We start from the raw sequence: 19,820 nt of genomic DNA on the forward strand, positions 1-19,820 counted from the left end.
GTTACAGTGTAAGCAGACAGGCCACCAGGCTTGTTCACAGGCAATGCAGGAGGGGCTCCTGCAGAGTGGAGTGTCCCCATCAGCAGGCTGTGCCAGGAGTCAGAGCTCAAACCTTGTTCTGGATTTGTGACTTTGCCTTGACAATCCCAAGGACACCCACAGACAGGCAGACAGGCAGGCTTCTACTCCTGGCAAAAGCTCTGCACCTCATGAACCCATTACATGGTGGGGACACCCCTGGACTTGCAGCTCAGCTGCAACTCACAGGCTGATGCATGTGCTGCTCTCCCTGTGTCTGTGGCTCTAGGGCAACACTCTGCATTTTGTGATTTGCGTTAATGAAATGTCCCTGCTGACAAAATGCAGCTGTCCTGCCTGAGCCATTGGAGTGCTGACATTACACTGCAATTTCCTGCTGAAAATTCCCTCCATCTTAGGAGCACTCCACTAGTGACATCTGGTCTCAAAGAGCAGGTCAGAGAAACTGAGTGTGGACCAGGCTGTGTTTTTAAGCAGACAGTTGCAGCTACCAGGATTAGGCATTTTAGCACTGCTGCTGGGATGCTCAGAGTCCTCTCTGTCAAACAGCTCTTATATGCCATATCACCCCTTTACAGATGGGAAAATAAAGCAGAGACATAGAAGTTGTTTCAATTAACTCCTAAGAGTTTGTTGCCTGAGCTGCCTTGACACAAAGTGGGCACAGACCAACTCTTTCACAGGGAAATATGTCCTGACCACAGAGATAAAGGTTAGAAAGGCACTTAAAGGTGTTGATGTGACTTCTAATATGGCTAAAATGAAATTTTGTTCCTAAGCTCAATTTTTAACAAAGAAAGGAATCATTACTAGCCTGTCAGTAATATCTTAGCTACAGGGTATCTTTGTTCTCTTTCAAGTCTCTCACAGTCCCTGTGAGGAGATCTCTGTACACAGGGGTTCGCACAATTACCACTGGAATAATTTCTACTGACTTGACAGCATGAGCTTTGTGCTGGGCTCCCAAAGGAACAGAGGGAAAGACACACTAATAAAACCATTACTTGACAAGTAGCTGATAAACCTCCTGGTCAGCTCATCATAATCCAGTGACAGAGACATTCCATCTCCCCCTGGCCCAGGAGGTCCTGGTGGGCCCCGAGGTCCAATGAGATACTGACGAATTTCTTCTCCTAGAAATGAAGAAAAGGATCTTTTAAGGCTGTCCAGTTGCTGCAGAGACACCAAGTGTGAGGAGTTCCCAGCCTCTGAGCTGAGCCCCCTCCACCAGGGAAATCATCAAAACCTATGGATGCAAAGCTCCTTTTCTCCCTCTTTTCTGAGTGAATTGTCCTGTGTATGGTGCCAGAAACATTTGTGAAAAGGCTGGGAACCTCCTATATTAGGGTATGAGGAGGATGAGAATTCGGATTGCTTAAGGGACCTCCCGTGGTTTTTTTTCCCTGTTTTTTTCAAGACACCCTGGACAACTTTTTGGGTAAAGGAATGAAAAGCAGCTCAGCTGGGAAAGACCATGCTGAGCTTTGTGTCTCTTTGGAGCCATTTGGAGCACAGTGCTGGCCAGCATCATCAATACCTTCAGGGACAGCCAAATGACATCCTGGAGATTTACCTGTCAGCCCACAGTAACAGTATATATAGAAAAGAATACTGAGTTGGAGATCCCCTTCACCTTAAGAACAACAACATTTCAAGGCTATGGGGGGGAACACAGAGTGGGGGAGCTGGAAAGTAGAACACTCTGAAGCAGCTGCAGGTAACTCCAGTTGCAGACGGGAGACTGGAAGGGAAAGGGAGATCTCCAGGATGCTTTACCCTCAATCCCATGTTTCCCTTGAGGGTCACTTACTTTGCAGCAGGTCCAGAAGTTCTTGGTACAAAATGGATGTAGTGGATACTGAGCTAGAAAATGACTCATAGCGACCTGAAGAGCCTGTGGGAATGAAAAGGTTCTACATGAGCTGGTATGAGACAGAAGGTGAGGGGGGGTCAGGAAGGAACAAAGGAATGATGAATTAATTAACTGGTAGAATGGGCTTCTCATGCCCCCAACTATGAAACAGCTGCTCTCTCATACATCCTGGTCATCATACACAGCTGTGTGCTCTGTGCATTTCTGGTTGAGATTCCAGGCTACTTCCAAAAGCTCTGGGGACTTCCTCTACTTCAGGAGGGCCCCAAGCACACAAGACAACCCCCAAATACTTGAGACCACATATACTAAATAAAGCCATATCTGTTTGGGGTCTTTGGCATGTCAAAGAGTCTAACAATAAGTGTTTAATATAAGACTTTTTAAACAGCAGCAACTGCTAATTAATCTAACCATTAAAAAAGGACAAGGCTCAGAGGACACCTCAGCTATGTAGAGTCCTGGACCTAGACTGCTGAAGATGAATTACCTGGTTGGGGTGCTGCTATTTAAAAACTTGTTTCTCCTCTGGTTCTCACCTCCTGGGTGCTGCACAAGCTCAGCTGAGGGCATGACTCAGTACAGAGTTTACCAGCATGGTGCTTACTTGTCATATAGCTCATGACACGGGTAGCCAGCTCGGCATAATCCAAGGTCATCCCATCTGCAGTGGTGATAATTCCGGGTGGGCCTGGAGGGCCTGGTGGGCCTTGGGCACCAGTGAAATAATGTCTGACGTTGTCACCTACGTAGAAAGCCCAAGATATGCCCACATCACTAAGAGGGAAGACTGACCATATGCACAATTATCAGACCCTCTTCCTCTGACAAAGAATGGGACAACAGAAGGACAGTTCTACAGAGGCCACAGTGGACAACAGCACCTCACAGTGTTCAGCAGAAATAACCCCAGAGTAGCAGGGCTGTTATTTCTAATAGAAGAGTGACAAGGCCCTAGGGAGCAAAAGAGAGATAGGCATGAAACTGCTGGCCCACAGCAAAAATCTCATTATACTCACTCTTCAGGTAGTCAGTCACATACTGCTGAATCTCCTGAGATGAACCTCCACTTGGGCCAGGAGGACCAGGTGGCCCAGGAGGTCCTGGGGGTCCCTGAATTTGTCTGGATCCACCTACCGAAAGCATTGTAAGGAGAAGGAGTGTTTTTGGTACAGTTGCATTAGACCAAGTGATAGTGAGGTGTATTTGCATTAAGCCCTTCCCACAGGCCTGGAAAGACCTTTGGAAATTGGATATGGAGGGGCTCCCCCTGCATCTTTAAACACAGTCTGAGCATGGGTTATTTGGCAGTATAATGTCTTCAATTAATTCAGCATATTATAATTCAGCCTGTGCAGGGCTGAGTCCAGAGACATTCCTGGCTTGGTACAGGCAGACCTGGTGGGTTTGTGCACTAGAGTGCAGTGCTGTGCTGAATATAGATGGAGATCATAGAGCTCAGGCTCATTAGTCTAACATCATTGCCCTGCTGCTCCCAATCCCAGTCAGCTTGGGCTGCATCAGTTCAAGAATTTATCCACACAGAGGCAAAATTCTGACTTAATGAATTTCCAGCAAGTTGGAAAAAACCCCCTGTCAATTCTTCAATTTTCTGATTTAAGGCAAGCTGTGCAAAAAGAGGTTTTGAACACAAATCCCATCAGGATTAGGTTGGCACCCACACTGGTAAAAGTCAAAGGAGCTTTTTAAAAGCCTCCACCAGGATATCAGCATTCCTTCTTAATATCAGAGCAATGATGGTCTTGTCTCTTACCTCGAGATGCTCCTGGGATGCCAGGTGCGCCTGGGACACCTGCATCACCTGGAAAAGAGTGAGGGAGACAGACACTTGTAATGGGTGTGACTGCATGTCGCATACTTGGTCATGTGAAACAGTTGAGCTACATGTCAGAGAAGCAACTACCCAGCCCTTGCAATGAGTGTCTTGATGAAATGCCAGCTTGTTGGGAAAGAGAAGAGGCCATGGCAGCTTTCCTGAGCCTTCTGTGACCTTGTCAAGTGCCAATTCTATTGCTGTGGTCCTGCTTTGCCTGAAAAGGCAGGGGTGAGCACAGCTCTAGTTCCCAAAGGACCGGGTTGGTCCATCCTTTTGTCTCAACCATGCTTGGACATGTGAGGCCACCCCCAATAAAAGAAAGATTTTTAACTTCACCTTTTGGTCCAGGTGGGCCAGGTGGGCCTGGAGGTCCCTGTATGGTGACTCTTTCACCTGCCAGTTGTAGAAAGAGAGTCAGAGATTCACAGGAATAAAGTATGTAGACAAAATCCCGGCTCCAGTAAAATTAAGTTAGAATGAATAGAGCAGGATTTTGGCCTGATTTCAGCCCAGGGATGATGATTTCAAAGGAGGAAAGGGGGCACAGACTAACCGTGGGAAGAGAATGCTGAAAGGCCAGGATCACCCGGTTCTCCTGCATGAGACACAGAAATGAAGGAGCACTCATACAACCAGGCAAGCTACCCTGAAACCCACTCATATCTCCTTACCTGTGAATCCCCGTGGACCTCGTTCGCCTGTGAACAGGGAAGCAGAGGAACAGCGTTAGGATATGCTTTAGTCTCATCAGCAACATCCCAACCCACACTGCTGCATATCACCTTGGCCTTCAATTTGTTGGGGAGAAATGGGTAAAGGGAGCGGGTCCATGTTTTCTTGACAGCTGAGTTGAGCTACACTTCACAGGGCCACCTCCTTGCACTGACTTAGTCCACAGTGCATTTTGAAAAAAGGCTGTCCCCTCCAATGACAAATCTGAAGTTCTGAATGTTCTTGAGTATAAAAGGCTTGCAAAGTTGGAATCTGAATACAGTGACTGCCTTGACACCAGTACTGGAGGCTAATAAATTTCTTTGACAAAGACTGACTTGTTTTACAGCAGTCCTACTTAGTGACAACTGTGCTTGCTTTCTTACAGACAGAGAAAGGTAGGATTTTCTGCTCCTAAGCCCTTCCTCCTTTTCAGTCTAAGGTGCTGAGATCCGTCTAGCACTTTGGTGAGGCAGCACAATATACCCACCTTGGTCTCCCTTCGGGCCTGGTGGTCCTGGTGGACCTGGTGGGCCTGTGAAGAATGCTTCTGCAATTTAAACAAAGAGATTTCTTCATGGCATCCAACAGAACATGAAACAAGGTTTCTCTGGCTCTACTTGGTCCTAGCCATATATGTGCTCTCTGGAACTGCAACAGGACATTCCCAGGAACAGGTGATAGAATGAGTGGCAAGAACCTACCTGAGGTGGACATGGATGATCCTGGTCTCCCTGGTGGTCCTGGAGGTCCTGGCAATCCTTCTCCTAGGCAAAAGGGACACAGAAAGGCTTCAGGAAGGATCAGCCTCAGCAGTGTAAGTAAATGAACATAAGAGCTGCTACATCTCCAGCCATGGCCTTAGCTTGAGTATTTCCCAGTGTAGGCCCTTATCATTGTTTCCTTCACACATCTATCTCTGGTAGCTACTTTTCACTATCATTTGCCATCACAGCAGAAAAGGACAGAGAAACTCCTTTCTTTGTGGTACTGGGTGCCTATCCCATCACACACCTAATCTGCTCCCTTTTCCTACTGAGCAGAGAGCAAGGAGTGGGGTTCTGTTCCTGTCACATGTTCTCCCACACCTTCCCTGTTCTGGCTGAGAAAGGGAAATCTGTGTTACAGGATGGGGCATGGGGATATGTTCCTTATGATAAGAACCTCCCCATATGTCCGCAGCTGAAAGTTAAGTCTGGACAAGTAAGAAGTAAATATGGAATTGAATGCAGTTACTTCCTTTGGCAAGTTGAAAACTTTTGAGTGTCTTCCCAAAAAGTATGGCTTTTACTAATTAATACTCTGGCTAGAACCCTCTGCAAAAGCAAATGTTCTTTGTTGGGCAGCATCTTGCTGCACTGAAACTGTGTTGGTAGAAACCCACTGTGTGACATTCTGCTTCCAACCCTAGGCCTTGGAAAAAACCTCCCACCTTCCAGTTGGATTTCAGAGGAACAAGCTCTTACCTGGGGGACCACGAGGTCCAGGAGGTCCCTGCACAGATTCACCTGATGACAAAAGAAACAGGAGTATTAGGGAACATTTACTCAGCAAACTGCATAGCCCAGAAACATGCCATGTTGCGTCAGCATTCCTTGCTTAGGCACTGAGCTCTCTATGTTACATACCTGGTGGTCCAGGGGGACCTGGGGGTCCTGCTCGCCCATGTAAATCTCCCAGCACTGTGCAAAAGGAAAACACAAACAAGGGAAAATTGTTGCTATGGAGTGACTGCTGCTATGGAAACTGTCAATATATTGCTGCTGCTTTTGATTGTAAGAAGCTCTTACAATCAAAGGTGGATTAAGATGGGACCTGGGTGACCTAAGCCCAAGATGAAGTAGAGGAAGGAGAGGAGAGATATGCTTGGTTAGGACATGAAGCAAAATACAGCTCTGAGCAGGATACTGGAAACAGGAAGAGAGAGGTTTTTGAGAGAAAGAGCAAAGAACTTAAAGGCTAGAGAAGGAAGGAAAAAACTTCAGGGAGAGGAAAGATTCTTTAAGAGAGAGAAGTTTTGGGAGGAGAACATAACACAGACATTATTTAACAAGTAGCTGCACTGTGTCGTCTTGATTGTACGTGTGATGTACCCTCACCTCCAAGCTGAGGCACAAACTCAAAGTTCAGTGATGCTATGATCCAAGGTGCCAGAATGGGGAACTGGACAGTACTGAAGCATGGTCTGAATCTACATGGCCCCATTCAGATGGTGATCAGGCAAGGATCATTTATAATTTTATGCCCTCTTCTACCTTGCTGCAAATGTGCAGAGGTCCCAGATCCTAAGAACAGCAATTCTAAGTGCATCACACATCTACATATCTAGTGTTGCACAGAGCAAGCGCTCTTCTTGGGATGTTGCTAAACCATTCTGTTCTGCTCCACTTATTTTCATTTTAAATTTTATTTACAAAATGTTACATTTTTAATATTAAAATTTATTTTAAGATTTATTAATTATTTATTTATTTTAAATAATTTTTATTATTGTTTATTTATTTTATTTATTTTATTTATTGACTCCCCTGTGAATTCATCCTTTAATTTGAAGAGAGATTATTTCTGTTGCTTAAATTAACATGCCTTTTCAAACTGGTTCTCATCTTACAGATGGCTCCATGCTCATATTGCACAGGGAACTGCCCTGTGTGAACTCAGTGGCTGGAAGCTCTCAGCTCTGTGAGTATATCCCCTGTTAGTGGCTGCTTACCAGGCACCATTCCTCAGCTTCCCTCTCTATGATGTGGGCCTGATGCCATCTGCTTCCTTTTGAAAGGACTTTGGGATGCACAGATGAGGAGGGAAGAAGAGGTAGCTGGCATTGCAGACACAGCACCACACACACACACTTGCCCCATGTCATATTGAGAAGAAAGAGTTAGAGGCATCTCCTGGTAGCTGTGAGCAGGCCTTGAAGCTCTGACACATCTCCAGGCAAAGGAGTGGAAAGGCAGGGCCACTTACTTTGAGATGCTAATGATGAGACTTCTGTTCTGATGGTTTCTATCACAGCTTCGCCGGGGGATCCTTTCTCACCCCGTGGACCTTTTACCAGGAAAAAAAAAAAGCAACAGAGAAAGGGAGTTATGTAGCTCAGAGAGGGTGACATTTTGTACCTACTCTGACAAGAGGTTCAGACTTTTCTTATGAGAACTGGGAGCATGAACTCAGTCCCCAGATCTGAGGGACACTGCATTCAAGTGTGAAAATTATGCCCAGTTTGGTCTGACAGGATCACAGAAAACCAGCTAAGAAAGGTTCTTAGGGGTCAGCTCTGTTCAGGCCCTTTCTAAGAGATGTCTGCCCAACTGGCAGTGCTTTCACAGTGACATTAATCCCAATTTGGCTCTAGTTTGCTCTCCTGCCTTTCAAAATGGCAGGAGCTATCCAGCTGGGCTATATCCTCTATCACAGAAAGGCAACAGCACTTGAGGAGTGCCTTAGAAATACCAGCCTTCAGGAAAAATAGCGTAAGAAAAAAAAGACATTTGCAGCATCCACATTACACTGGCTCTTATCACTCTCTTACCACCCTCCTTCTTACCCTGGGAAAACAAAAAATTATAAACATTCTTTACTAGATCAATTAATCCAAATAATGCAACAAAATGAACTGAAAGGAAGAAATCTGTGAACAAAAGGGAGAGAGAATGTGCCAAGGGCTCAGAAAATTAGAAACAAAGAAAAACTAATGAATTCCTTTCTCTTCAGAAGCATAATCAAAGCTGAAGGAAAATGGTACCTTGCTGTCCAGGGAGACCAGCTGGTCCAACAGGACCTAGTTTCAAAGGAAAAAACCCAAATTTCATTAGATTTTACTGGCTGTATTTTACAATAGCAGAAAATAATCAATAGAACTTTTATAAGAACTGAGACTATCAAAAAATGTATTTTTCTACACAACTAAATGGAATTGCTATGGGGTATGAATTAATCAATGCTCCATATATTACTTGAATTTCCATCCCCTGGCAATTAAAATGCTTGGTGCCTCTTGGAGTGGGGAAATAACCAGAATGCCACTGACCACAACAGAAAAGGAATGCAAAAGGCCTAACCCTCGTCTCACATTCCATACTGCAAACTGAGGCTGTCTCTGCCAAAGCAGTTCCAGGACTAGCTCCAGGCACAGAAGTGCCATGAGAATCAGGGCTCAGGAACTCTGCTGCCTGACACCAGCATGCTGGAGGGCAGTGTCTGACTGGGACAGAGGAGTCTGAGGCCCGAGCTCATGCACAGCCAGTGTGTGTGTGTGTGTGAGAAAGATTTACAGATGCTTGAGTGGGAGTTCTGCTGTCTTAAGCTCAAAGCTGGGACTGAAAAACAAGCACTTCCTAATTTCAGCAACAGTGCTGGGAAAGGGATTAGACACAAGCCTGCCTTCCTGAGCAGTGAAAGAGCTTGATTCTAGTCCCTGGGTTTGACCTATCATATTTCGTACTCATCAGTACTCACCTGGAACACCTGGGGGACCAGTGGGGCCAGGTGGGCCTGGGGGACCTGGTGGGCCTGGCAGAGTAATAGTTGATGAACCCTCTGAAAAACAAGCGCATAGATTTGCACACAGACACTTATATTCACACATCCAGTGAATGTGCACAAATCTACGCTTAAGGAATACCACATCTATGGCATATATATTCTCCCAGCACAGGGAGCCCCAGTACTGGTCTGACACACAGTCAAGATTAATTGAGGAGGCACAAAAAAACCCCAGAGAAAACCCTCCTAAATCAGAAGTGTGACCCCTCACAGCACTACATACCTGCACTTATGACTTTTCCTGGAGCTCCAGGTTCTCCTAGGAAAACAAAAGTACAAAAGTTGAGCTTCTTTATAGGGAGACGGGTAAGAGCTATAATAAGCTCAATAACATTGTACTATTGAGCATGTAGTTTCTGTTCTTTCTGCCCTTGATCTCTTGTCTGAGAAGTCACAGCACTAGAAGGTCAGGGGAGAAGCAAGAGAGCTGTGCTAACCCAGAGATGCCCTCTGATCAGCTTTCCAAGCACTACATCTGCCAGCATAGGCACTAGCTTGATTTACCCGAGGCAGGCACTCAGCTTCCACTGCTGGAAGTCACCAGGCATCTTATGCTCAGGGCAGAACCAGGCTTCAAAGGCTTGCTTAGAGAAGAGCTGTCATTCCAACTCCCTCAGCAGATGCCCTCATTGTCCTCCGTGTATACTCAGGGAAGCTCTGCCTACTGTGCTTCTCAAACATTCCCTTCCCAAAGCCACTAGATGCCACTGTTGATCCAAGGACTGGTCAGTGGAGCAGCTAATCCCTGCTAAAATGAAATCCTTAGAGAGAAAATGAGCATTAGAGAAGAAAAAAAACTCACCTTTAGCCCCTGGTCGGCCTGGGTTGCCTGGAAGTCCTGATATGAGGTAGAGAAACAATTTAAAATAGTTAGTGCAAATATTGTTTGCTGTATGTTTTTCAGGTACCCCAGCTGTTTCACTTGGGGGTTATAGAAGAAGCTCCCTACTCAAGACCCCAGTTTTCAGCCTTTATAAGCAAGTCCCTGAAGACTTTAGAAGCAAGTGGAGGAACAGACTGAGCTGGTTGTGTCTCTGGGCTTCCCTGGTCCCACTGCTCCCTGGATGATGACACTGCTTCACAGATTTACCTGTAGCTTTTTCTAGGTACTGCTACCTGTCCTGAGGCTCCGAGGCTCCTGGACGAATTCCCTAATGAACTGTCCCCTCATAACCACCTCTGCCTAGAGATGTCACATCCTCTGTTTACATCTCTATTGCTACATCCTCTCCCTTCTGTTTCTGCTGCTGATTAGAAGGACTTTTCAGTGATGCACAGGGAACTGAAATGTTATGTTTTGGGGAAAGGCAAAATTTCAACACTCAAAAGCCTTGTACTGCTCAAAAATCACTCATCTTGCACAAAAACTGTCTCAAAAGCCAAAGGAGATGTGGAAACCTTGGGATATCACTTTGGAAGTCCTGAGCACCACAGAGGGAAAAATTAGAAGGGTTTTTTAAACCCATATCAAAGTGTGTCATTGATACATTGGAATATGGAAAAGCCTACCTGGTGGTCCTTGGGGTCCTGTAAGACCTGTCAGAAAAAGGCAAAAACTCTTAATATGTCTAAAAAATTTTCATGTGGGAAAAGGATAGACAGGGAGAAAAAGATTACATTTATGTGAAATTATAGCACACAATTCTCAAGTGGTGGAAACTGGCTTAGCAACTGGTATGTAAATCAGCTCATAGCAGCTGATGTTTGCATTGTGGGCAATTTTGGGATCATAAAGGGTTTAGATTCTCTATGTATTTTCCTTTCATTACTACCTTAATAATACAGAGATCCTCTGCCAGACTTAAATTCAAATTAAGACTGGAAATTGACAAATACTTCTGTGTTCCTGACTGAGCAAAAAGCATTTTTGTTCTCTGTATGCTTTTACCTGGCTCTCCAGCATCTCCAGTGGGTCCTGGAGGGCCTCTGGCACCTGGCATTCCCATAAGACCTGGTTCACCTAGGGACATAATCACCATTAATGAGACAGAAATCACTGACATACAATCTACCAATCCATTCAAGCTCGGCTGTCCTGCAGCACTTTCTACCTATTGTATTCTCACAGCCAAGTGGCCATCTCCAGCATCAGTGTCTGGGAGGGGAACATCAATGACAGAAGAGTTCTGTAGAGAGGTAACTCTGTCACAAGTTTACAGCCTGCTCCATTATATGTCTCAGTTCCATGTTTACAGGTTGACTCTACAGTTCTGACACAGAGGATCCCAGAACATGAATCTGCTTTCATCTTTCTCCCACCCCTTTTACAAATCAACCTCCTGCCAAATCAGAAAGTACCTGCACTTCAACCTCAAAGGAAGCCCTTACCTTTTTCACCTGGCTGTCCATCACGACCAGCTTGTCCTGTCCAAAGAAAGAGATTGTCAGGGACTTTTGAAACAGTACCACAGTTATCCTCTCTTCCTCCAAAGTGGAGCACAGCCCTAAGCCTAAGAGTGGCTTTCCATCACATTGCATCTGAAAGAAACCTTGGCTGCAGTTAATGAAGGTCCAGGAAGCATTCATTCAAAACTTAACTGTAGGCCATTTTTTATCTGAGTGTACAGACTAATCACAGCTGCCTAAAGGAAAGACCTAGGATCACAACAGGCATGATTCCACTCCTATGTTGTTTCCTTGTCTGTGCTCACAGAAACACAATCTGGGTGGCAATGATATTGCCTCACATATAAATACAGCTGCTTTCTGGCACCCACCTACAGGTCCTTTAGCCCCTGGCTCTCCTGGAGGTCCAGGTATTCCTCTTGAGCCTTGTTCACCTGTAGCAAAATAGTATGAAAATGAATCAAACAACTCTTGGACAATTCTGTCAGCAATATTTGCTGCTTTGCAACCAAAAACCAGCATTGACAGGATGTTTCAGGCCTCATGATTCACACCTGTCTCCGGGCATTAGAAATGCTCAAGTGATGTGAATACAGGGCACATGAGAGAGGATTTTCCTAAAGCTAAATACACAGATTGTTACCAAGATTACTGGAATCAAGAATGGGATCTACTTTTTTATAATTTTGGTGCAAAAATAAAACTCCTATAACCAGTAACATCATTATAGTGTTTCAGAAAGCTAACTGGGATTGGCTGGGCTATACTTTTATTAGGTTGGCTGTTACTCCAGTATTTCAATCCACTGACCTGTCATTCCACGAGAACCCTTCTCACCCTGATCACCTGTGGTACAAAAAAGGGATGCATTCTGTGAGATTGCTTCATTGTAAAATGTTTACATCAGAGAAAATAAAGTCTGCTTTCTGACAAGAGCACAGAAGAAGAAGTCAAAGATGGATAAGGGTAAAACCCATGGACAGTATCCATATCTAAAGGAGTCTAAAGAAAATAACCACAAAAGATACCTAATTGGTCAACATACCTTTGGGTCCAGGGGGTCCACTGGCTCCTTTTTCACCTGAAAGATATATGGATGATTGAACAATAGTAATAACAAATCATAAGGAAAAGGCATTTAATGCATCACAAAAATCCTAACAGAAATACAGATTCTGTGTTACCAGACAAACTCAAACTGGAAATTCTTTTCCTTTAACACAGCTCCATCTATCCAACTGTTCTTCCTCTCTTAGACTGCTCTATTACCTCTGTGTCTCCTGCATTTCTCAATATTTGCTATCAGTCACTGACTAAGTTTTGGGTTGCCTCCCTTTTCTTCAGTCTTATGCTTTTCTTTGCACTTAGAATCAAAATGTGACATGGTCAGACCATGTCTGCTGTTCAGAGCAGTGCTAGAAAAGCACCACAGCTAGTGCTGCTTTAGTTGCCTGGGAAAGAGAAAGTTACCTTTAGCACCTGGGAGTCCTGCTTCACCTCTAAATCCTTGTAGGCCAGGAGGACCTGCAGAAAAATGAGATGGGGGGTTTTCATTCATCCCACTCCCCACAATGCATCACTGAAGCAGAAAAACTATGAGAAGCTGTCACTCTGTTTTTGTTCTTCTCAGTCTCTAGATGCCACAGCAAAGGAAAAAAGAATGTAGCACTCACCTGGAGGACCTTGTGGGCCTGGAGAACCCATCAGGCCTGTAAGGAACATGGATTTTATTTTAGTAACACCACAATTATAAAATGATCAAATTTCTTTCAGTTTGCCCAACAGCATCCACAACCCAATAGGTGTTTAGTGGATTAGAACTTCCCCAGTCATTAGAAGGATTTGCATTACTGGCATCCTCAAAACCAGGACAACAAATTTAGAGAACTTAGTCCTTGTGACATTGAGGAAATGCTTTTCACTTAAGTAAAGAGACCCAAGCCATCCACCTCGGCGGAGATATGTGCTTCAGACCATTAGTTCACTTTTCTGGTTACTGCAGAGCAACACAAGTGAAATGAGACAGTTGGGGTGCCCATTTACTCCTAACCTCTCTGTTAGGTGCTCTCTCTCCATCTTCACATTTACCTTTTAGGCCAGTAGAACCTGGGGGTCCAGGTGGCCCTGGAGGACCTGGCTCACCAATAGCACCTGCAAAATAAGAGCATGAATAGACATGGTAGAATACAGCCATGATCCCATTTTTCCATTATTGCATCTACTGTTATTTTTTCTCTGGTAAGTGTCATGAATAATCTGCTCATCAGTTCAAAACACCCAAATAGATCTGCATTGTCCAAGAAAAGAATATGAGCTCACTGGGCTTTAGCAAGATGAATTCCCCAGCTTTGATGATCTGGATAACAGGGAAATAGATAACCTTGATAGTGAAGTGATTTTGGTTCTGTCAGACTCAAACTTGACTGTAAGATCTGGGAAACCAAAGTAATCCCTGTTTACCCTTTATAAGTCTGCCAAAAAAAATCATTTAAGCAATATTAATCTGTGCTGGGAAATGTATAGATATGAAATCTGGATTTGAATAGTGAAATCAAATTTTATCACTGAGGTGTTCTATTAATCAGGACCAAACTCTGGATTTTGTCCATCTCTGTTTTATCCAATAACAAGACACTTGGTTCCTACCTCTGTCTCCTTTTTCTCCAAATCCAGGTGGTCCTGGCTCCCCTCGAGGCCCTGGCATCCCTTCTCTACCTCTTTGTCCCATGGGACCTTCCATGCCAGGCTCACCTACAGGAAAGAAATGCCTTGTAAAAGCAGGTGTCTGTGGGAGGGAGGCCTTGGGCAAAAGGATCCATGGCTGGCTCCACTGGGGAAGGCAATGATCACACCAGCCAGGTGTCTGTATTCCCACATGCCATGTGTCAGTCAGCTGTGAATGACTCACAGCACTGACAGAGATGCTCACCCATGCTTCCCTTCTGGCCTTTTGGTCCTTCTGGTCCTGCATGCCCAATTGGACCAGGAATGCCTGGAAAGAAAACACAGTAAGCATTCAGTAAAGTTCTTGACTATGTACCAAAAAAGAATAACATGCAACTTAGGGGAACCTCAAGCCTGGAGAGATTAATTCTATGGGGTAAAGAATATATTACTCATAAGGTGGGTACTTGATCTCTCTAGAAGAACACAATACATATAAAAGCACAAAAAAGCTGAATCAAGTATTTATGCATCTGTAGGACTCTTTCAGTGCTAGACTAGAATCTTCACTAACTCAAATTCAGCATGTTCAACTAAGGGGAAGTCTGACCAAGGCTTTGCTTGTAACCAAGTCTCTGAGCTGTGTCTGTAGCTCAGCACCAAGATATTAATCAAGTGACTTAGTCTATGCTAAATATTGACTCTTCAGAGAACCACCTTGAGCTAAGTTCAAGGAATTTTTCAAGGAAGTGCAAAATTTGTTCTTGTCCACAGTAATGTAAGTACTTGCCCTCCCTCAAAGAGGAATTGAACTATAGCCCACCTGGGGCACCAGGAAGTCCTCGATCACCTGTAGAGAGAAACAAAAAGACAGTCAGTGGGGGAAAAAGTCTTCTCTTTTTGTCACTTTGGCTAACCCTCACCCTCATAAAAAGAAGTTTATATTCCTGGAATATTTAAAAGTTCCAGTGTCTCCAGCAATTGTCTCCCTTGTATTTATGCAAATAATTGAATTATTTGCACCATGCAAAACCCTCTGGGCACTGAAGCACTCTGTGATTAAACCATGTAGAGCCTGGCTTCAGGAATTACTTTCATCCAGGCAAAAGGAGCTTCTAGATTCAAAATGAGATGTGTTATCTCTTCTACTGTGAACTCTAAAATTTTCTTTGACCAGAAAACAAGAGAAATACCCCAACCTTCACAACAATATCTGAACTAACAGATAACTAGCATCAGCTTCTCCAAATTCTGGAGTAACAAAAAACCATTTGCTACCCAGGCCCTATGACAGGCTGCCAATCTTCCTGAGAAAGCAGGTAACTCCAGACTCACCTTTGGGACCTTGTATTCCCATGTCACCTGAGAAAAGTGGGGAAAAAAAGTTGAATCAAGAGACATCCTATGATTACTTGTTCATTTTGTCTTCTAGTTGCTTTCCCACTTTTGATTAAATACAAAGGAATTATGGCCAAACAGGACACTTCACACTGTAATAGTACAAGACCAGACACAATCTGGCCTTTCACACTGGCACAATACAAGACTGAGCCTCCTGTATTGTTCTGTGTTGGATCAGGGTCTCTACAGTTTACATGGCAAACTGGCAGGAGCAGGACAGCGATTGTCCCCCTGCACTCAGCACTGGTGAGGCTGCACCTCACTGCTATATCCAGTTCTGGCCCCTCACTACAAGGTCTTGAGGTACTGAAGTGAGTCCAGAGAAGAGCAACAAAGCTGGTGAAGGGTCTGGAACACAAATCCTGTGAGGAGTGGCTGAGGGAGCTGAGGATGTTTAGCCTGGAACAGAGAATACTCAGGGGGGGACATTATTGCTCTCTACAACTGCCTAAAAGGATGACAGTGAGCTGGGGGTCAGCCACTTCTCCCAAGTAACAAGCGATAGGACAAGAAGAAATGGCCTCAAGCTGCGCCAGGGAGGTTTAGATTGGATATTAGGAAAAATTTCTTCACCAAAAAGGTTATGGGGAATTGGAACAGGCTGCCCAGGGGAAGAGTTGTCCCTGGAGGTATTGAAAAGACATGTAGATGTGGCCCTTAGGGAGCTGGTTTAGTGATGGACATGGACAGTGATACATTTATGGTCGGACTCCATAATCTTCAAGGTCTTTTTCAACCTAAACAATTCTGATTCTTTTTGTTCAAGTATAAACCATCTTCATCCTTCTCATTGCTAATTGCCCCTTGAAGCAACAACCACCACAAAATTGTGTATTGCCAGAGCCAAGGGACTGGACAGGGGAAGAGAAGGACTATACCTTTCTCACCACGTTCTCCTCTCTCCCCTCGGAAGTAGCCTGTAACAGGAAGTGAAGGGGCTGTTAGAGTTCATTATACAGCAGGGTAGCTACTCATTTCAAGAACAAGGATCCAGCTATTTGGATTTGAGGCTACAGGCAGCACAGTATGGTTTTGTGAGTTTCCTCAGTAAATTTGTTTTCACAAATACATGAAATTTCTAAAGATGGGAGAATGTTGGCTCCTCTGTTGTTCATCTCTTTCCATCATGCACTAAACAGAGGATCACCTTTCCCTTGCTAACAAAAATAGCATGAGAAATAAGGTATGGGTATAAGGTATTCATTCTTTGACTCTGCTCACCTCGTTCTATTTCCTTATTCAGTCGGCTCTTCACCATCAACCAGACTGACTCTTCATTTTCATATGGGAAGGTCGAGGAGGGTGAGTTACCATGAAGAAAGTCTACTCTTGAAACATCCTTTTCTATTTTTGAATTCCCTTGGTTAATTGCTAGGAGGCCACCATTGATCTTTTCCAGGTCTTCCACACGAGATTTCAGCTTTCTCACTTCTTCAGCTGGAAGGTTAAAGGAAAATGCTAGGGAACATGCTCCCAGATATGCATGCCTGAAATATCTCATGCTAGGACAGGAACATGGCAACACTGTGTGACATGGCTATGGCCACTGAGTTTTGCAGAATTCTTTCTATCTTTTCTTCTCCCTGAAGGGATATCTGGGATTTAAATGACAGCTTTGGAATCTGTCAGTCTTGGAGCAGTAGACCTCAGATCTCAGGAGCTTTCCTATCCTACTCACCCCAAGACTATGTAACTCCTCAACAAAGCCTATATCCCTTATCTGCTCTTTCTGTCCATATATAATATCTCAGTAGCAAGTCACCATTAAGCTGAATATTTTACTCAGTTCTCTGGCCTGGTATCTCTGGTGCTTGGGCTTGTTCCCAGCTTAAACCCTTTGTCATTCTATACCATTCAACATTTTCTCCTCAGTGATTTCTTACCCAGAGCAATGAGTCCAAAAAGCAATCCAAGGAGAAACAACCAGGCTAGAAGCAAACCCAGGAGCCATTTCCACCAGCTACAGCAGGAACCACAGGGACACCAGGATGGTGCTGATCCAATTGCACCTCCTGCATCACCACTTCGTATTTCTGGAAGAGGGAAGGAAGAATCTCCCAGTTAATGAAGAGTTCCTTGACTTCAGAGTTAAGAATCTCTTACAATAAGGGCATCAGGGCCTGATACATTATATAGAGGTCTATGGAAAAAATCTTTATGCCACTCTGTGCACATGCTGAGTATAATTTTAGTCCCTGTGGAAGTTGGGAACAGTGTTTCCTAAGGGAATTCAAACAGGAGACAAAAACACTCAGTGCATTTTAAAATAACAGCTGGAAAACATGATCACACGGGAGTAAATTTTTTGTACAAATCTGAGCCATAAATGACAGCAAAAGCCAACATGTTCTGTCTGAGCCTTCTCTCCCCCATAAATCTGTCCCAGTAGTAGGATGCAGCTGGACTGTCAGCTATCTGATTTTCTCTACTCATGAAAAAATACCCCATCTGTCCACTTATCTACAATCAAATCACTGGTACCAATTTCTCTGGTAACCTCCTGAACATTCCCTCCCTCTGATTCATTGCTCAGAGACCATTCATGTCCCTCAAGAACAATTGGTTTTTGTGTACTGTGCTTTGGTGCTTCTTCCAATGAAAGTCTGAGAGGCATCACTTACCTGCATAAGTTTCTTTGTCCCTTTTTGGCATGGATTTCAGCCCTCCTGTTTTAACAACAGTAAAAGAGATTTTACCAGTCTTTCTGTGCATGATAAAATTTAGATTGTGGGCTTGAAAGGGAAAGGTAGTAATGGAGGCAGAAGGAGAAAGTTGTGTTGCATTTGCACAGGAACAAATTCTTACCATTTGCATCTGATTTTAGACCAGTATCTGTAGCATAAGAGGAGGAAAATCCCTGCTTCTCTTTCTTCAAGGTGTCTTCTACAAAAGATCCTGAACAGGAACCAAATATAATTAGAAACATTACACCAGAAGTTAAACCAGGCCAATCTTCTTTCAGTGGCAAAGGTGTATTTTTCTTGGGAAGACACAATAGCTCTGCCTGTCTAAACCAGATCTAGTTTTTCTTTTTTCTCTCAAAGCTCCTGAGCTTTGTGAAATATCCCGAGGCACACTCTGGAGCTTCAAATGGAAAAGCCAGACTGAGGTTTCAGCTGGCATGGTTAAAAACTGCCTGCCTGTCAGAGGTTCTTGTATGATGTACAAGTTAGGTGTAGTGCCCTGAACGCTGAACTTCCTTTATGATCAGTCTCCATTTCTCTACCCTCAGAATAACAACATGTCCTGAAAAAGGGATGTTACCTCCATTAAGCCCAGTGTTAGAAGCACTAAAGACTTTGCCAGTGTCCTTTGTCATGACCAAGAGCTCCATATCCTTTGCAGGTGCCTTCTCCTTCTCCAGCAGCAGGAACTTGCAGTCTTTGCGCAGAATGTCGTCTCCCTGGGAGCTCAAAACAGTTCCTCCTGGAATATTTGTAAAAGATGGTAAAGAGATGAGTATGGGCCACTGAGTCCATAACTAAAAGCCACATCACTTTTGTTCATAAAAACAGGTGGTCACACAGTGATTGGGGTTGCCACTACAATAAGAGCCCTGTAAGAGACATATTGGTCACTTAAAGGTAACAGGAGAGCTGTGCATGTCATTAAGTTTCTTTGGAGGTGTGCATTTCACTAGCAAGGAAATATGCATTTCACCCTGCTGCCAGAACTGGAGAACATCTGGGATTCAATCATATGTAGAAGTGATTTACTCAATGAGCTCTTTGCTCCTCAAACACACTTCCTGTGGAGTCAGAGAAACAGCCTGAAAGAGATATTCAGGGCTCAGCAGAGCCAGCACAGCTCAAGCTGAGGAGCCCATCAAGCACTGCCAAGCTACTCTGTCAAGCACAAAGCACTCCATATCCTGGGAGCCAGGCAGGGTTAGGAGACATTGAACTGCCCTTTACTGAGGTTTGGCACAGGCCAAACAAGGTTCAAAATCATCACAGTGGTCACTCTCGTACCAGTAGGCATTATGAAGTATGTCTGGAATGATGTACAAACATGAATTTGTACACTGACACAATACTGAAAATCGAGATAAACAGAATGGTATTATTCCATTACTCTAACAAAACATTTCTTTATTAGAAATGTTATCATAACTTCTGTGGTCTTTACATCTATTTTTAAGCCTTGTCTTTGGGAGTCTTTGGATTACAATGTAAACTTGGCTTTCTTTACATAGAAAGAAAAAAGTGTAATTTTATAACTCTCAGAGCTGCAGAAAAGAGCTGGAAAGGATGAATCCTGACTGTTCAAGGACCAAGGGCTTTCTCTCATTAAAAAAATGTATTCTGATCATGTATGAGTAAATTCCTTCATTTTTGACTGGTTGAAGTTGGTACAATTGAAAAATTATTTTTAAGAGCAACATTGCAAACGTTTTGGCTTCAA

The 19,820-nt window shown here is 44.0% G+C and overlaps 1 protein-coding gene across 2 annotated transcripts in view; it reads right to left on the minus strand.

Moving 5' to 3' along the window:
* COL17A1 (collagen type XVII alpha 1 chain) overlaps nucleotides 1-19,820 on the minus strand; it is a 60,818-nt gene that overhangs the window by 6,043 nt on the left and 34,955 nt on the right. For both annotated transcript variants that reach the window (XM_068197976.1, XM_068197977.1), the window contains exons 14-49: nucleotides 18,681-18,842; nucleotides 18,222-18,311; nucleotides 18,038-18,082; nucleotides 17,300-17,449; nucleotides 16,638-16,853; nucleotides 16,295-16,333; nucleotides 15,351-15,377; nucleotides 14,839-14,865; nucleotides 14,281-14,343; nucleotides 13,998-14,102; nucleotides 13,440-13,502; nucleotides 13,025-13,060; nucleotides 12,822-12,875; nucleotides 12,397-12,432; nucleotides 12,162-12,197; nucleotides 11,723-11,785; nucleotides 11,334-11,369; nucleotides 10,894-10,965; nucleotides 10,515-10,541; nucleotides 9,808-9,843; nucleotides 9,229-9,264; nucleotides 8,919-8,999; nucleotides 8,206-8,241; nucleotides 7,428-7,508; nucleotides 6,089-6,142; nucleotides 5,927-5,968; nucleotides 5,165-5,227; nucleotides 4,951-5,010; nucleotides 4,421-4,447; nucleotides 4,303-4,344; nucleotides 4,086-4,142; nucleotides 3,687-3,734; nucleotides 2,932-3,045; nucleotides 2,520-2,657; nucleotides 1,850-1,933; nucleotides 1,044-1,172 (exon numbers count right to left, since the gene is read on the minus strand). In XM_068197976.1, coding sequence (XP_068054077.1) covers nucleotides 1,044-1,172; nucleotides 1,850-1,933; nucleotides 2,520-2,657; nucleotides 2,932-3,045; nucleotides 3,687-3,734; nucleotides 4,086-4,142; nucleotides 4,303-4,344; nucleotides 4,421-4,447; nucleotides 4,951-5,010; nucleotides 5,165-5,227; nucleotides 5,927-5,968; nucleotides 6,089-6,142; nucleotides 7,428-7,508; nucleotides 8,206-8,241; nucleotides 8,919-8,999; nucleotides 9,229-9,264; nucleotides 9,808-9,843; nucleotides 10,515-10,541; nucleotides 10,894-10,965; nucleotides 11,334-11,369; nucleotides 11,723-11,785; nucleotides 12,162-12,197; nucleotides 12,397-12,432; nucleotides 12,822-12,875; nucleotides 13,025-13,060; nucleotides 13,440-13,502; nucleotides 13,998-14,102; nucleotides 14,281-14,343; nucleotides 14,839-14,865; nucleotides 15,351-15,377; nucleotides 16,295-16,333; nucleotides 16,638-16,853; nucleotides 17,300-17,449; nucleotides 18,038-18,082; nucleotides 18,222-18,311; nucleotides 18,681-18,842 — 2,475 coding nt within the window. The remainder of the gene's footprint in view (nucleotides 1-1,043; nucleotides 1,173-1,849; nucleotides 1,934-2,519; nucleotides 2,658-2,931; nucleotides 3,046-3,686; nucleotides 3,735-4,085; nucleotides 4,143-4,302; nucleotides 4,345-4,420; nucleotides 4,448-4,950; nucleotides 5,011-5,164; nucleotides 5,228-5,926; nucleotides 5,969-6,088; nucleotides 6,143-7,427; nucleotides 7,509-8,205; nucleotides 8,242-8,918; nucleotides 9,000-9,228; nucleotides 9,265-9,807; nucleotides 9,844-10,514; nucleotides 10,542-10,893; nucleotides 10,966-11,333; nucleotides 11,370-11,722; nucleotides 11,786-12,161; nucleotides 12,198-12,396; nucleotides 12,433-12,821; nucleotides 12,876-13,024; nucleotides 13,061-13,439; nucleotides 13,503-13,997; nucleotides 14,103-14,280; nucleotides 14,344-14,838; nucleotides 14,866-15,350; nucleotides 15,378-16,294; nucleotides 16,334-16,637; nucleotides 16,854-17,299; nucleotides 17,450-18,037; nucleotides 18,083-18,221; nucleotides 18,312-18,680; nucleotides 18,843-19,820) is intronic.

This window comes from Anomalospiza imberbis, chromosome 8 (assembly GCF_031753505.1).
Source record: "Anomalospiza imberbis isolate Cuckoo-Finch-1a 21T00152 chromosome 8, ASM3175350v1, whole genome shotgun sequence".
Taxonomy (NCBI): domain Eukaryota; kingdom Metazoa; phylum Chordata; class Aves; order Passeriformes; family Viduidae; genus Anomalospiza; species Anomalospiza imberbis.